Source organism: Papilio machaon, chromosome 9, assembly GCF_912999745.1.
Source record: "Papilio machaon chromosome 9, ilPapMach1.1, whole genome shotgun sequence".
Classification (NCBI taxonomy): Eukaryota; Metazoa; Arthropoda; class Insecta; order Lepidoptera; family Papilionidae; genus Papilio; species Papilio machaon.
In genome coordinates, this window is record NC_059994.1 from 2,687,689 (window position 1) to 2,704,370 (window position 16,682).

Genomic DNA, 16,682 nt, shown 5'->3' on the forward strand with positions numbered 1-16,682 from the left:
GTGATACAACTTACGAATAGGTTGAAAAAAACAAGGATTATGATTTTGTTGTTAATGGACTGCCAAATACATAAGTGAACGACTGAATTAGAGATATATTAAAGATACATGTATGTAATTTTTTTATTTAATAGTTGAAGTTACTATTTGTGTTTTCTAATTGACGTAAATTTTAATATAATTATTTGCATATTGAGTGATAAAATCATAAGAGACAATAGAACTGAATACAGATAAATAAAAAAAAAAAAATAAGTGTATAATAATAAAATTATTATCTAAATACAGTCGAACCCAGGTTTAACAACATTCACAACGTTATCCAGATAAGCGAGTGTCGAAGGTACCGCGATTCTCGCTAATAGATGTTCCTCTTTTAACCGAGTTTCTCGCTTTTGCAGACCATCCGTCGCGTCGGTAACCGCTATAAGCGAAAGTCTTTTTCCTATACAAAGACTCTAGCTCAGGGATCCCCAAACTATTTTGGACAAGTGACCCCCTTTTCCGAAATGAACCGTTACCACAGACCCCCATGGCCGAATTACCTAGTTTTAAGATCAATTATTGTTATTATTATTATTTTTAAGTTGGGAATGCCTGCTCTAGCTTATAGTGGTGTCTCTCTTATCCAGGTTGACTGTAAATACATATACATCTTAGTTCATTTATCAGATATGCTTAAACTATTTACAACTTACTTATCTTCTATTTCATGAAAACTTAAAAAAGTAGTACATTTTCATTTAAGAATAAATCTTTAGATATGCAGTAACAATTTATTTATAATAATAATCACACAGATGTTTAAAAGGTTCTTAGCGAATTAGTAATATGCTTTGAAAACCGTCCTTCGAAAGACGATCCGAGATAGATAGCTAGAGAGAGAAGCCTTTACAACCGTATTAAGATAATTGGAAATTTAGAAGTAAGAGTTTATTGAAGTCGTCTGAATACACATTTCACAGAAACAATTTGAGAAAAATTAATTAAAATAAATTCTATACTTATCAATGGTCTTAATAAGATTAACAAAACTGAATCAAAAACAATTTTAAATTGGCATTCGTCTTTACATATTCATTCGTAACAATTTAAATTATCAAAGACGTAATTTATTTATCTCAAATTAAATAAATAAATTTTACGAGATGTTTGTAAGAGTTGTGATGTGATTTTCTTAAATTAATCCAATTTAAAAGCGTCCCGGAGTTATAGTTAAAAGGAACTGGCTGTCAAAACTCCGCCATAGATAATTACTGAAAGTTCTTACTTTAATTAAGTTAGTTAAAGCCGTCAAATATTTGGTAGTACTTTGCGTTTGTGTTGACAGAACTTTATTACCTGACTGCGGAAGACGGCGGCAAATTACATTTATAACAATTTTAATAATTTAAGCAAGAAATGAGCAGTCTTTAAAAAGTATTTTACGCCTGTAGGCCTTTATTTATCCTATAGATAATTAAACAATGTAACAATTTTAATTCAATCTGATATTAGAGAGTATTTTTTAACATTTGACCACGATCCCACATGATGTTAAATTATAATGTGGCCGTAAGGTGATACCTGTTAGCTTAGTAAATGCCTGTTCAATCTACTCTTGAAGTCCCCCACTTCATACTTGTAAGGAAAAACTGACGCCGGCAACATGTTCCAATCCTTAACACACTTTTACTTCTATTTCCTACAATATTATTACGAGATGAAATTCATTTTAAAAATTATCACGTATTGCATAATTCTGTCCTCTGATCTACTAACATTATCAACAGACAATTAAGCTTTTTGAAATATAAAGGATGTTTGAATAATTGGTAATTGAATTAAATTTAGTATTAGTTTTTTATTAATTAGTGTGTAATTTTAATTTAATATTAAAATACATTGCAATTCTATAAGCATTGCAGCCCAAATCTAATAGCTAACATTGTGGACACCTCATTAAGTTGATAGTTAATGTTCTGAATACTAATTGTCCGGTATTACTGTGTCGTATCAATCAAATGACATCACAGTTAATACATTTACAGATAAGATACAAATAACATCTATGTAATCTAATCATCGTCAATCTAACCTAACTTTTTAATATTTTTTTCTGAGTTTTCACAAGTTTCGATTTTTCTTTCTGTTCTTCCCTCTTTCGAACACTACGATAAAAGTATTTGCTTTCAATATTAATGTGATAGATAACATGTTTAATATTTTTTCACTTTATCTAGTGAAACGTTGAAATTTTATTAAAATCGCTCTATGCCTCTAAATTATTCAAGGCACGGTTCTCAGCCGCTGTCCAACTTTACTATTCCCTTATGAGCTGTATTTACAGAATAATGTTTAGTTCTCAGGCGTATTAAAGTAGATAAACAAAGATTATTTTTTGAAGTAAAAATTTTTCGTAGGCTCAACAGTTTTTAAATTATATTTTTTTTTAAATAATTCTATAAATAGTCGTTTAAAATAAATATACTTCGATGACGTCACAGTAACTGAAATTTATTTCGCAAGGAAAAATAAATTATTGCAATGAATTGTGATTTAATTCGTATTGTTTCCAGAATGTACTTATTATTAGTGGGTACAGTCAAACTTATTTTTGGTGTTGTCTTGGTTCAAACACAAGAGATCGCGAACACCAAATATTCTACACAAACTTATTCAATTTTAAAATTAATTGCTAATAAAGTTAGTTACTATCAACACTGTTAAAATTATCGAATATACCTGTATTTATAATTGAATTATTTTAATTTTGCACTAGGTTAAATTATATTTTAAAGCGTTTTAAGATCTTGCGAATTCGCCAACTGAAAACTTCACAGCTTTTTTAAGTTTAATCCGACACTAATCCGGTTATTTTCCAGATAGTCAGAATTTTACGAAGTAGAAATTAAAAACAGGACTAGTTTTCAAAAGTTCAATCGCAGAAGAAGGTAAAAAAATTATACACTTAATATTTAAATAAGTAGTAGGTAGACAACAACAATATTTATTGGGTGCACCAATGGACCGTGTCAACCAGTGCAATACCACGATCACCCAGAAGACATGCGTGAAGTGGAAGCAATTCCGCGTTTCGTCTGATGAGTGTGGTGCCGGATGCCTAATTTTAGTCCTCTTTCCTTTCCCACCCTTTTTATTAGGAAAGGATGGGAAGGGGAAGTGGATTTGGCGGAAGAAGGGACGCATAGGAAAGAATATCCTCTTTCTATACGTCCCCTTATCATCGATTAAAGGTAAGCAACGCACCTGCATTTGCGGTTGCCTATGGGCAACGGTTACTTCGCTATTTCGGAGAATTCTGGTGGCCGTTTACCACCTTTGATATAAAAAAAAGAGTTAATGATCTAGACAATGTAAGTTAAAAGCACTATAAAACATTACACTTTGAAGAAAGTGCTTGAAAAATTACAGCAATTTATTATAAGATACCTTTCTAGAGCTAGCAACTGTAATGAATGAAGCTATTTTTTATACTTGCAAGTAAATCTTCATTTTTTTTTCTATTTGTCATAGTTATAGATATTTAAATTTCTTAAATGTCACACACAAATAAACACATCAAATATGCTAACATCACATGATCTGTTTGTTGTAAAAAAAAAAAAAAAATTTTTTCGGTGTAAGCGGTGAACGTGCTTTAGAGGTGGTAAGTCATTTTCATTTACAGTCATATAGTTATATGCATTGCAAACTTAAAAATTCCGCACACAAATAATTCGTGAGCTCTTAAACTACATCTATCGTAGTTTAAGAGCTCACGAATTATTTTTGTACAGAATTTTAAGTTTGACATAAAATTGTGAAACTTAAATTCTTTAATTTCGAATAAAGTATACAAGAGTGGGTCGTATTACATTATAGATACAAAAACACTTTCTGGCTTGCGACGTACAAATATTATATTCAAGTTCAAAATAATCTCAGACCACGCACCGCAGCATCGACGAACATCGTATAAAATTCTGTTTAGAAGGTCACTTGGGAATAGTAGAGGGGTAGAACTTTTAGAAATAATGTTAGGCCACTTGAAAAATTATTTGGTCACTAACTTTCTACTTTGTCATAAGTTGTAAAATGTAATTTAAAAATCATATTCCTTTCTATGGTAGATAGATTTTATTGGTATGAGATATTAAAAATATCTTATTAGTTTTATAATTTTCTAACAGATGGCGTTAGGAATACAATAAAGTTTCAATTAAACAAAATCTTCTATTTTTTTCTTTTGCTTATACAAGTAATAGCTTATTTTCGGTAGGTAACATATTTAGAAATAAATATAAATTACTGTGCTATAGTCCTAATCTGAAAGACTAATACTTTTTTAGTAAAGTTTACAACTTTACGATAGTTGTTTTATTATAATAAAAGAAGTCGATTGTTAGTCTGGATAAAGTTATAGACTAAAATTAAGCAAGGTTATGTTTTCAAGTTATTTAATTTTCGTAAATTAGCCTTAAATTAAAAAAAGAATAAAAAATACATGAGTAACATGCAGTGGCGGCAATTAGGCTTGGGCCTACAATATATCACAGGGGACAGGTTGCTATGACAGCGTTGGCGGTGAAACGGTTTTAATGACCACATTTTAAAACTTTAACTTACCTAAATAAATCAAATAGTTGTTTTTTTTTATTTAAAAATTACTTTACTTTTTTTTATTTAGCCAGTGTTACATATTTCAAATTTGTGATTCTAAATTTGCGCAGTCAAAGATCGTGCAGTGAACATTCACAAGATCCAACCAACAATATTATATTTTTGAGTAAATACGATTTGAAATTCTGAAGTGATTTAGAATGTGTGTTTGTAAATATAGTGTCATCGAGTTTTGTTTGGTGAATGTTATGAGACTGCTTAGATATTTTGTGCGTATATAAAATTCGATTAGTATATATAATTCAATCTTTTCTTCTTAATAGGGTCCAATTTATCACGTATTATTGTACGAAATAAACGTCCACGACTATACGTTTCTATGTTTGTCTGGATTTTATTTAGAACTCAAATACTTAGAGCAAAAGTTCAACAACAATGTTTTCAGTTTCATTCTACTGGGGAAATAAAACTTTGAAAATCAGATTACTGCTTCATAGCCGCTCTACGCCACAGCTTCTAATATCCGTAGCTATTTTTCCAATTTCCTCTCCTTAGCTTTGTTTTATTTCAAGTCGTCAGTCGTGTTTTGTGAAACTTTGATCTGGCCATCGTTTATTCTTCGATGTTATTGCTTTGTTCTTTTTCTTTTTAAAAATTACATGAATTCTTATTGTTTACACAATCTCATACCAAAAGAGCTCACATAAAAATAACCTGCAAAAGACGGATCATGAAATATGTCAATAGCTTCACAAAAAAGGACGTTATTATTGACGGACAGTTGTGGTATTCTTTCAGTGGAGCAAATTTCAATGTTCTCCTACCAATGCTCTTAACTTTTGGACACGAAACAACGTAAGTTTAACAAAAATCAAAATAAGTGTTTACAGTAATTAATACAAAAAAATATAAGCTCGATTGACTATATTTATAACACTCCGCAAAATGAAAATCTAATGACACCTTACTTGTCAAAATCGATGCGCCCGTTTAGGTTACAGACGGTCAAAATTAACTCACATTCACATCAAACTTTATAAATGCCTTAGTATATCAAAAAGTAACATAACTTACATCGTATCAAGATCTAAACTACTTTGTTTTGAAACAGTTACGAGATTTGCAGACGTCGCGTCTTCTAATTAAGATGTACATAATTCTAGTACTATTTGACTTTGTCTTAGATTAATAGATTAAATGTCTAGATAAAATCTGTCTGTGATGTATGTGAATAAAAATATTTTTTGAATAAATGAAAATTCGACCTATCGGGCGAAAAATGTTTTTGCATAGATACATTCAGATTATGTGTAAACTTTTTAATGTGCCTGCATAAAAACATTAGCAATATAATTTATTAACAAAGTCAGATCCTAAGCCTAATGGAGTCGCGCGTAATGAATTAAAAATAGCTCCGTAAACTCACTAAGGTGGATGTACAAAGATCATGTACTTTGTTTCCCATTAAATATAACGTTATTATATTAGCCAAATTTAACTAAAATTATATATTTATCTATTACCTTATGGCAAATGAGTGAAGATTGAATTTGTTCTTGGCAGTCTTTGTCAATTTTAATAAATAAAAAACGATTTAATGATTCAAAAACAAAGAAAAATAAAACGGTCATTTGTTTTGGAACATTATCTTTTACAAATATACTATTGTGACATTTCTAATTTAAGAAAAGGAAAAATACTCGTGTAAAAAAATCATTAGGCAAAACGTATCTCGGCCGGGCCATTACTTAACATTATAATGTAATGGCGGTTATTTACAAAAGAAAATGTTCGTTGAAGCAAAAGTACGAAATATCCTTGTAATGAAAGCTTTGTCATGAATATTACTCCTATAAAAAGAATCCTTATAATTATGAAAAGGCAGTTGAATTACGCGAGATTTTTGAATGAATTAAACGAATGCGAATGGTATTTACACGGTTTCCTTTGTGAAAGGAATTATGGGACGTGAATTGGGTTTACAGCACTTAATTGTTCACACATAATGCAAAGGTATGAAAACCTTTATGGAAATGGTAGAGGTGCATGTTTTTGAACGTTATAGTTTTGAACTGTAAAGAGTTGATACTTACCACATTGTACCAGTAACATTTCAGTACGACAAAATTTATTTTAAACTTAATTTTTCACAGTCGTGTCTTCTCTACATACATTTTTTTTAATATAAGATAAGGGGGGTAAACTAGCAGCGGGAACACCAAAACGATCATCGTCGCCAATGGATATCTACAACACCAGAGGAATTGCAGTTGCGTTGCCGGCTTTTGAGTAAGTAATTCCAAATAGTTATTTAAACACATATGTCACTAATTTTAAAATTTAAATTCAACTTTATAAAAATAATAAACTAAAATTTATTCTATTTAATTATTTCAAGAGTTTATTTTACTTTGATCATGTTGAAATTTCTGAGGGCCCGGTCGTAACTCAAGTAAGCAAGTTTAGATAAGCCTCGCTGCCGTCTGCTAAGTCCGAACACCCGTATTTTCTATGGATTATCTAATATCAGCTTTGCCACACCATTTCTAGGATAGCTATTTATTGCATGAGAAAAGGTTACTATGATATGCATCACATTTCAAATATGAACCCTTACGTCGCCATATTTTCTCACACATTTAATTTATAAAGTATTTTTTTTAAATAAGCATACTGGTGAGTACAAATGTAACTGCATACTCGTTAAACTATCAAAATATAGAATAATGAAAATATGATTATATTAGTATTTTAATAAGTTAAAAATAAATAATATTAATAAACATTGTAACTTAATTACGCCATAAAGTGAATCTTGTAACCAAGTTTTTAGAGTCCATTTTACATTAATGAAAGATACTTAGCTTTTGATCGTAATTCAAGTCAGCAAGTTAAGATAAGGCAACTAACCGTTTGGTGGGACTTTACGTCCCTACTTTTAGTAGATTATCTTTATGTCATACTCATGATGTATATTCTTTATTCAAAAAACATTTATACGTTACTACGCTGAATAACCTAATGATGTTCGCAACATCACATCACTTCGTGGGTTCGGATACCGCCATTCGATTGTTGTTTTTAACCATGTCCTAACATAAGCCTGGACCTCACTTTAAATAGTCAACTACCAATAATTATTAGTAAATAAAACTACTAAATAAAACTGGTCAACTAATTATTTTATAATATAACCTCCTTCTTTTTGAAGTCGGCTAAAAATAGAATAAAGTACAAAGATAGTGGGGACCCGAGTTGAAGTTGAATTGTTTATGGAAAAAAACTTTTATTAATAAATTAAGCCGCTTACATCTATTTCATGAGATCGTAAACCTTTTTTAACAAAGCTTTTTTATCAATATTAACTTTATTAATAAAAAATAATATTTATTTCCTTATTATACAATATATGTAGCTATTGTCCCAGACTCCATCCAGCGCGGAATTAAAAAAAGTTAATCAGTAACCTATGTGTTCTTCCAGACTATGTTTTACATCTAGGCTAAATTTCACCGGATTCTATTAAACCGTTTTGGAGAAGTGTACCCTTCTCTTGCTATGGACTCACACATAAAACCCATGTTTCTAAACTTGAAAATATTCAACTAAAGTTTGTTAAATTACTTGTGGATAAAAAAACAAAATCAAAATGTAATCAGGACTCCTTTAAACTTTTTTAAATATGTAAAACACTACCTGTTAGTGTCAAACATAAATATTTAATTGCAGTTAACAATCGTGAGCATACTTCTTTTTTTTAAATATATGTAATACCTACAATACCCGAGCAATGATTGCAGGTAAATATATGGTGCCCAGGGTACATAATACATACGGAGACCGAACTCTTAAAAAACGTGTACTGTATATATTTTATAGTTTACCTGCAGTCATTACGGATGAAAGTATCAAAGGGAAATTAAAAAAAGCTCAAAAAATATTTATTACATTCATTGCCATAACTTCTTTTCTCATTACTGATTTAATTATACTTTCTTTAAATTTATTTTAATTTTAATTATCATACTTATTTACTTTTATTTTATATTGATTTAAATTTAAATTTTTGATCCCACAGTCAAATTATTTTATATAATTTTTTGGGACATAGTTCTATTTTAGGTTATCATTGTATTATAAATAAATAAATAACAAACATTCAACCATCCATCCTAAATATTCACATTTATACTATTAGTAATTTATCTTTGATTGATTGTATTTTTTTCTTTCCCCTACAGTATTTCATATCTAAAACTATACTTGAATGAAACCGGATCCATGGAAAAAAAGAAAAAAATAACATAATTAACAGGAATACTTGGTAAAATCCCATCATATTAAACTAAGCAAGCCCAGTTATTATAAAGATTTCTGTACTATTGTACACTGTACATATATTTTCCTTATTCATTTGTTAATAATTACATGTTTACCATGTTACTATAAGTGTTAATTTTAACATGAGATCACAACTAAATTATCATTGTAAATGCAAGAGTAATTCTATCTGTCTGTCGCGCTTTTACGGCAAAACTTCTGACCTGATTTAAAAAAAAATGATACAAATAATATCTGGAGTCTATGTCCTTTACATAGGCTTTAATGCGATTTTTTTTTTATAAGGGATTGAGCTTGAAACTATTTTTATAGGCCGTTGATTCGACTTTAATGAATATGACATTCAAATTTTATAACAGTTTTGGCCTCAAAAGTGTAAAATAACAAAAGGGAATCGAAGATGAAAGTTTGTATATTTAATTATGTAAGGTTTATGTGAATGTTTTATAAGTTTTAGTTTTAAGACAAGAGACAAAATTTTACAGCAATTCTGATATAACATTTAATGTATAACATTATAAAATACTACCCAAAGACACAATGGAATTGAACGAACAAAGTTGCGGGCACAACTAGTATTATAGTTATTTTATTCGATATATAAAGACACTTCACGATTTTTATAATCATTCTGTAAACAGCAACGACATAGGTCGGTATTCACAATGAATTCTTACGGTTTGATTGCGTTTTTCCTCATGGCAATAGTGGGAACAATTATTGCATCACCTGTTGATGAAAATAAGCCGTTTGGTAAGTTTTTTGTCTCTGTCGTACACTGATTGCATCTTTATCTGTTGATTGTAAACATTTGAATGATATCCCTAGGTAACCTTGAAAATTATTCGATATTTTAAAATGTTATCTTAAGGTACAATATCGTTGGTATGATACATATTAAGATCTGATTAACATAATTTTTGTAATGTTATTGTCAGCTCATATGTGTTGTAAATAGGATCTTCTTTGAGATCTAAAAAGATCGTAAATTGTAAGACTGGCATTGTAAAAGCAAGACATTTTTAAATGTGACATGTTTACATATTCGAATATGAAGATGAATTCGAATAGATAGAAGGTTAGAGCAGTCTTACATTGAGGAGGAGTGTTGTAAATAGGATCTTCTTTGAGATCTAAAAAGATCGTACATTGTAAGACTGGCATTGTAAAAGCAAGACATTTTTAAATGTGACATGTTTACATATTCGAATATGAAGAAGAATTCGAATAGATAGAAGGTTAGAGCAGTCTTACATTGAGGAGGAGTGTTGTAAATAGGATCTTCTTTGAGATCTAAAAAGATCGTACATTGTAAGACTGGCATTGTAAAAGCAAGACATTTTTAAATGTGACATGTTTACATATTCGAATATGAAGAAGAATTCGAATAGATAGAAGGTTAGAGCAGTCTTACATTGAGGAGGCGTGTTGTAAATAGGATCTTCTTTGAGATCTAAAAAGATCGTACATTGTAAGACTGGCATTGTAAAAACAAGACATTTTTAAATGTGACATGTTTACAGATCTTTTTATATCTCAAAGAAGATCCTATTTATAACAATATGAGTACTCTTACATGTTTAAATGTCTATTTTAAATAAGAGGTGACTAGGCTTGCGGATTGGTATTTTGGTGCAATGGTATTTTGACATATTGCACATAATTCTTATGTATAAATTAGCTGTTGCTCGCGACTTCGTCGGTATGGAGTGAAAAAATAATGTTACTCCCGTATATGTCAGCTACCTACCATTAAAAGTCTTGTCAAAATCTGTCCAGCAGTTTCGGAGATTACCAAAAGCAAACGTGGACTTGTGGACACAAACATACAGAGTAAAAAAAAATACAAAATAGTTTTTCGTTATACGCAAATGCATCGGGTGTATTAATTTACTGTGATAGTTTTAGACACTCTAATTTAATTAACTGTATAGATAGATGTAGAAATTTAACGAGGACCAAATATTTTGTTTATTATTAAAGTTAATTGTAAAGTACATTTTGAGTAATTAACAATATTATTTGCAGATTGTCCAGCAAATGAAAGGTACTATAAATGTTCTCTAGAAGTTTGCTACAAGAAATGTGAGAATTTGATCACCCCACCTCCTTGTCCATTGATAGCTGCAAATTGTTATCAACCCTCTTGTGAATGCGTAGACGGCTATTTAAGAGATTCCACTGGGACCTGTGTTACTGTTGAAGAGTGCATGAGACAGTTTTCATCCACCCATCACTGACTTTCATATTTTGTAAAACGATGATGAAAAAAAAACAACAATCGCCATTAAATTGTAAAAAAAATATATTGAAATAAACAAAATTGTATTTGAAAAGCAATCAGAAAGTTTTTAATTTTTTTTTTAATGTTTGACGTAGCTCCAGAGATGAGGTTAAATTACTTTGTACCTTAGAGTAACATTTTATAACAACGAATTATATTGAGAGTCATCTAGGTATCAATTACTTTATATTACCTATATATATCTAAAGATATTTTCCCCTATTATTCTTTTTCATATACTACAACTATCGTTTTTGCGAAATTGATAATGTTTTTGGTAAAACAACCATCCACATATTGACAAGTAAAACATGGTCATAATATGAAAACAAAAATTCGTAAGGAATTAAAAGGAAAGAATATACATTTTATACAAATTTAGAATGTACATAAGTAAAAATCTTTCAACGTTTTCAAGTTTAAATAAGCACTTAAGGAAAAATGTTCTTGAAATTCCCGCTGCCTAAAATCATCTTAGTTATAAGCGAAAAATCGAAAAATAATACGCCGTACTGGGTGAAATATTGATGAAGCAATCTAAATTACTTGGACGCGGCTACAGACTGCTTATGAATATAGTATACCTCGCTAAACCAGGCTAGATATGCAATTAAATAAATGAAAACTGTGCCATTTTTTAAGTATCAAAGATTTGAGGATTATCCGCCTGAGACAAGAGGGTAATATTTGTGGTGTTTATGTGTATTGTATATATATAGGTTTTATGTTAATGCTATTGTGATCTTCTCTTTTGTAGCTTTATAGACCAATGTTGATGATAGGTGTGTTATTGGATTCGTCCTTTGTAAGTGTTACAGGGGTAAATTCAGTACGGTTCCTTGTTTTTTTTTTTTAATTAACAAATGGCTTTATTTAAGAAAGTAAACCATTTTATTGATAAATTAACTAGCTCACCTAACGTTGGGATCAAAATATTTAATATTTCTTGTTATTTGCTAATAGAATAATCCTGGAATGCTTTTGAAAAATCAAATAAAAATAAAGTTCCCCAATGAAGTAATTGTTTACATTCATATTTGGTACCAAGTCAACCATTCAACATATAATATAGCTGTTTATTTCATTTGTTTTTTTTATTGAGTACGGTTTTTTTATTTTAAAATTAGTATGTATTTATGTATGTTTATGTTTTCAATTTTCTAACTGTTGTATTCCTGCTATTTATAATGCACCTTAATTGGTCATTAGTAATTTAATAAATTTATTTAAATAAAAATAGTAATTTTGTTAATTATGCGATTCTAAACAAAAATGTTGGTTACGGTTCGCACAACAGAGAAGGTTAACATCGACATCGACAAATGTTATGAATTTTAAAACAAAACAAAATAAAGAAAGCAATACAAAACAACATCTTGAAGAAAATACCTTGATTTTATTATTGTGCATAAATTATATTAATGATAATTAAATCAATTATGTAAAATGAATTAAAAAAAGAAATGAGTCGATATAATTTTTAAAATCCATTAAAATTTTGAATTTTTTTAGTACTTTGCAAGTGTACTATATTTCAGTAGTTACTTGTTTTGTCACCCGGAATTACTTTCTTCTCTGCTGTAAATAGAAAACATGAAATCAATTACAAATAAAATTATAAAGTATAATCAAATTACAAGAACATTTAAAAAAGTTAGTGTAACTTTGAAACAACTTGAAAGAATGTTTTCTTTCCCATATCATATAAACACTCGCACGCTTACCGCTGGACGACACGTAGTTATCTTATGCCAAGATATTTTCAAGTTTTACTTGTTAAAAGTTATACTTTCTTCTCAGATTTTGTTTAAGAAGATATCTCAAGTTACAGTCTATATTATAGTTTAATTGTAGTTAAACAATATGAGTCAGTTTAATTAGAATTTGTGTATAATTGTGATTTAGCTCGTTAGTAGTGAACAGTGAAATACGTCGCGGTAAAACGCGTAAGTGACGGCTGCTGCATGGCGCTTATGCCCTTTTAATCGCAGACTCTAGTGACTAGCGTTATTAGTTTGCTTATTATTTTGTCCATCTCAAGTGCATACCCACAAAATGAGTTCGTGCCTCGGCTGTCAACAGCTCATCAATGTCACTGATAAAATCTCTTGTTTTGAATGTAAAAATAACTTCCACTACGCCTGTGTTGGATACACAAAGACATCTTTTGGCAGACTTGCAGCTAAAGCTAAGTCAAACTGGAAGTGTCCAGAGTGTAAATTACCTCCAAAAAACGACGATAATACTCCGGTTAAGTCAATGTTCGACAGTTCACCGCCCCACGTACCCTTACCGTCGGCGGCGGGGAACTTAGATGAATATTTTAGAAACATGGAAGTATCACTTTTGTCGAAACTAAAGACTGAGTTGGTCTCTTTAATTGAAGAAAAAATACTAAAGGACATACAGAAAAAAGTAGGTGCAATACCACAAGTTAAAGCACACCTTGATGAAATAACGCAAAGTCTGAGCTTGCTATCAGATAAGTACGATACAATACTTGCAGAAAACCAGCAATCACGGGAAAAGATCAGTAGATTGGAGAAGACAGTTGTAAATATAAACAATAAGTGTGTGTATTTTGAGAAGTGCAACGCTGCGCTTGAACAGAAGATCCATGAATTTGAACAGGCTTCTCTAAATGATCGAATAGAAATTGTGGGCATAGAAAAACTACCAGGTGAAAATATCAAGGACCTTATTTCTAAGGTTGGGGACACAATCAATGTAAGTACTTCAGAAATCGAGTGGGCCAGGCGAACCACGACCACCCGCCTTATGAAAACAAGCGCAAAACCGGCACCTATAGTGGTGAAATTCAAGGTCTCAGGCGCTGACTCTCGTGACATCTGGTTGGCGCAGCGCCGTAAAATGACGGAGGTTACGAGTAACAAAATCACAGGTGGATCGGCGACCAATAAAATATACATCAACGAAGCTCTTACTAAGGTAACTAGAACCTTGCTGTGGAACACGAAGAAACAGCTTCATGGCGTATACAAGTATATATGGGTATCTAATGGTAAAATCCTAGTTAAAAAAAGTGAAGGTGAAAAGTCAATATGCATTCGTAATGATAGTGATATCGTGGCTTTGCTTGACAACAACTGAAGTCTTTTATTGACTACCTAACAACTGGTGGTATGTCTGTACTTAACTATTCTCATAAAATTCAACGATTCATTTCAATTAGACTTAATAATTGATGATGAATCTATTAATTATGTATGTACTGATAGCATAGATAATTGGATAAGTCAATGTATCTACAAAAAAGAACTCTGTATTATACACGTAAATATTCGTTCTATAAAAAAACATTTTTCAGAACTTTTAGTACTACTTAACGACCGTCTAAATTATATAGATATATTAGTAATAACCGAACCTAACATCAATTATTCTTTGTTAACATTTTATAACATTCCTGGATTCGATGTTAATGTACACACTCGTTGTGGGCGAAGAGGTGGAGGTGTGTTGGTTTACTCTCGTGCGGAGTTGGGTGCGCGGCTTAATCATAAACTCGATCTTGTGAATGGCGAGCGCGCAGCCGAGTTTGTTTCCATTGTTTGCGACTGGCAAGGCGAGCAATTACACGTCATTTCAATATATCGTCCACCAAGATACAATAATCAGAATAAAATCCAAATTTTTTTAACATACTTTGAAAAACTTTTACAGTCATTATCTACTAGTGACAAAGTAATTATATGCGGGGATATAAATATAAATTTATTAAATGATACAGAAAAATATGTAAAATGTTATGAAGATTTATTAGCCGAACATGGTTTTACAAAATGTATTAAAGACGTGACGAGGAGGGAAATTTTAATGGGTAATGTAGTCGAATCTTGTTTAGATCATATATTTATTAAATCATCTTCAGCATCAATCGATTCTGCAGTAATAAAACATAAAATATCAGATCATTATTTGGTCGCGGCATCTGTACAATGGAAACAGACCCCGAACGTAACTTACTCGGGCGAGGTGTGTGAATCACGCGCTGCGCTCGCCATTACCGCGGCCCAGCGCCGCCGCAGTGTGCTTGATAATAGATTAGTCAGAGAAAAATTATTAGAAACCAACTTCGATCATCTCTTAAATATTGATTGCCCAATTAAATTATACGACGAGCTATCAACCTTATTTAAAGACATATACAACCAATGTTATAAAGAAAAAAATATTAATGGAAACAGGGACTTCAGAAATGAAAAGTATTGGTTAAGCAACAGCTTAAAAAATATGGTTATCGAAAAAGATAGATTATTCAGAATATGGTGTAGCGATCCAAAGAATATGGTGAAAAGACTAACGTATACTAGGTACAGAAACAAATGTCAAAAGTTAATCTTTAAATGTAACGTAGAACATGATAAAAAAACCATTTTAGATTGCAATAATAATATTAAAAAAGTTTGGGATAAAATTAATGAGTTACTGGGTAAAAATAAGCAGTCTTTGGATAATCTAATCTTAAGTAATATAACTAAACAAGGCGGCACGCAGGCAGTCTGTAATGAATTTGCTGATACATTCTCAAAGGAAATTGATCAAATAAGGCATTATTGTAGTGAAAAATGGCTGGAAAGGAAGACTTATGTTAAATTGTCTAATGTGTGTATGAGATGGCAACCGGTTAATGGCAAGGATGTAAAACTAATAATTGATAAAATGAATAAAAATAAATCACCGGGCAGTGATCTTATACGCATGTCTGATTTAAAAATAATCATTGATAAGATTAGCCCTGTTTTATCTAAGCTGATAAATCTATCTGTAAAACATCATAAATTTCCACAAAAATTAAAGGAAGCAATCATTCGTCCAGTCTATAAGAGAGGCGATCGTAAAGTCATTTCAAATTATAGACCGATAGCTATACTATCAAGTGTTGATAAAATTATGGAAAAATGCGTTGTCAATCAAATAGGAACGTTTTTACAAAAGAATAATATAATAACGGAATGTCAACATGGCTTTCAGAAAAATAAAAGCACTAACACCTTACTATCAAATTTTACAGACGAAATTAATGCACATTTGGAAAATAAAAAAATTATTGTAGCTATTTTTTATGATTTTAGAAAGGCTTTTGAAACTCTTCAAACTGAGACCCTCTTGAATGGAATGGCGGAGTGCGGCCTGGGGCAGCCGCTGAACCCTTGGTTCAGCGACTATCTCAGGGCGCGCTCTTATCGTGTGAAAGTCGGCGACACGTTCAGCAAGGAAAAACAGGTAAACTGCGGCGTCGCCCAGGGTTCTGGCTGTGGGCCCGTGTGCTACCTGATGCACGTAAATAGCCTCTGTGGAGTATTACGGCACTGCTCCGCCCACATGTTTGCCGATGATCTTTGTACTCTGAGCGCTAGCACTGACCTCGCGGAAATGTGTCGCCGGGTTCAAGAGGATGTGGATGCGGTAGTTAAATGGTCACATGATAACG

The 16,682-nt window shown here is 31.1% G+C and overlaps 2 protein-coding genes across 2 annotated transcripts; both read left to right on the forward strand.

The window, feature by feature from the left end:
- Positions 1-9,587: 9,587 nt before the first annotated feature.
- LOC106718750 (venom peptide CtAPI-like) lies at positions 9,588-11,222 on the forward strand. The gene is made up of 2 exons (XM_014512918.2): positions 9,588-9,696; positions 10,972-11,222. The coding sequence occupies exons 1-2, from the start codon at positions 9,609-9,611 to the stop codon at positions 11,181-11,183; spliced, it is 300 nt and encodes a 99-aa protein (XP_014368404.2). The 5' UTR covers positions 9,588-9,608; the 3' UTR covers positions 11,184-11,222.
- Positions 11,223-12,983: 1,761 nt separating this feature from the next.
- LOC123721239 lies at positions 12,984-14,765 on the forward strand. The gene is made up of 2 exons (XM_045679288.1): positions 12,984-14,276; positions 14,650-14,765. The coding sequence occupies exons 1-2, from the start codon at positions 13,283-13,285 to the stop codon at positions 14,763-14,765; spliced, it is 1,110 nt and encodes a 369-aa protein (XP_045535244.1). The 5' UTR covers positions 12,984-13,282.
- The last annotated feature ends 1,917 nt before the right edge of the window (positions 14,766-16,682 follow it).

Excerpts from the sequence above, each read along its gene's own strand:
- LOC106718750 (XM_014512918.2), top strand. The coding sequence starts at position 9,609 with ATGAATTCTTACGGTTTGATTGCGTTTTTCCTCATGGCAATAGTGGGA. Across the intron at positions 9,697-10,971 it reads TGATGAAAATAAGCCGTTTG|ATTGTCCAGCAAATGAAAGG; the intron begins GTAAGTTTTTTG and ends TATTATTTGCAG.
- LOC123721239 (XM_045679288.1), top strand. The coding sequence starts at position 13,283 with ATGAGTTCGTGCCTCGGCTGTCAACAGCTCATCAATGTCACTGATAAA. Across the intron at positions 14,277-14,649 it reads CCTAGTTAAAAAAAGTGAAG|CATTCCTGGATTCGATGTTA; the intron begins GTGAAAAGTCAA and ends AACATTTTATAA.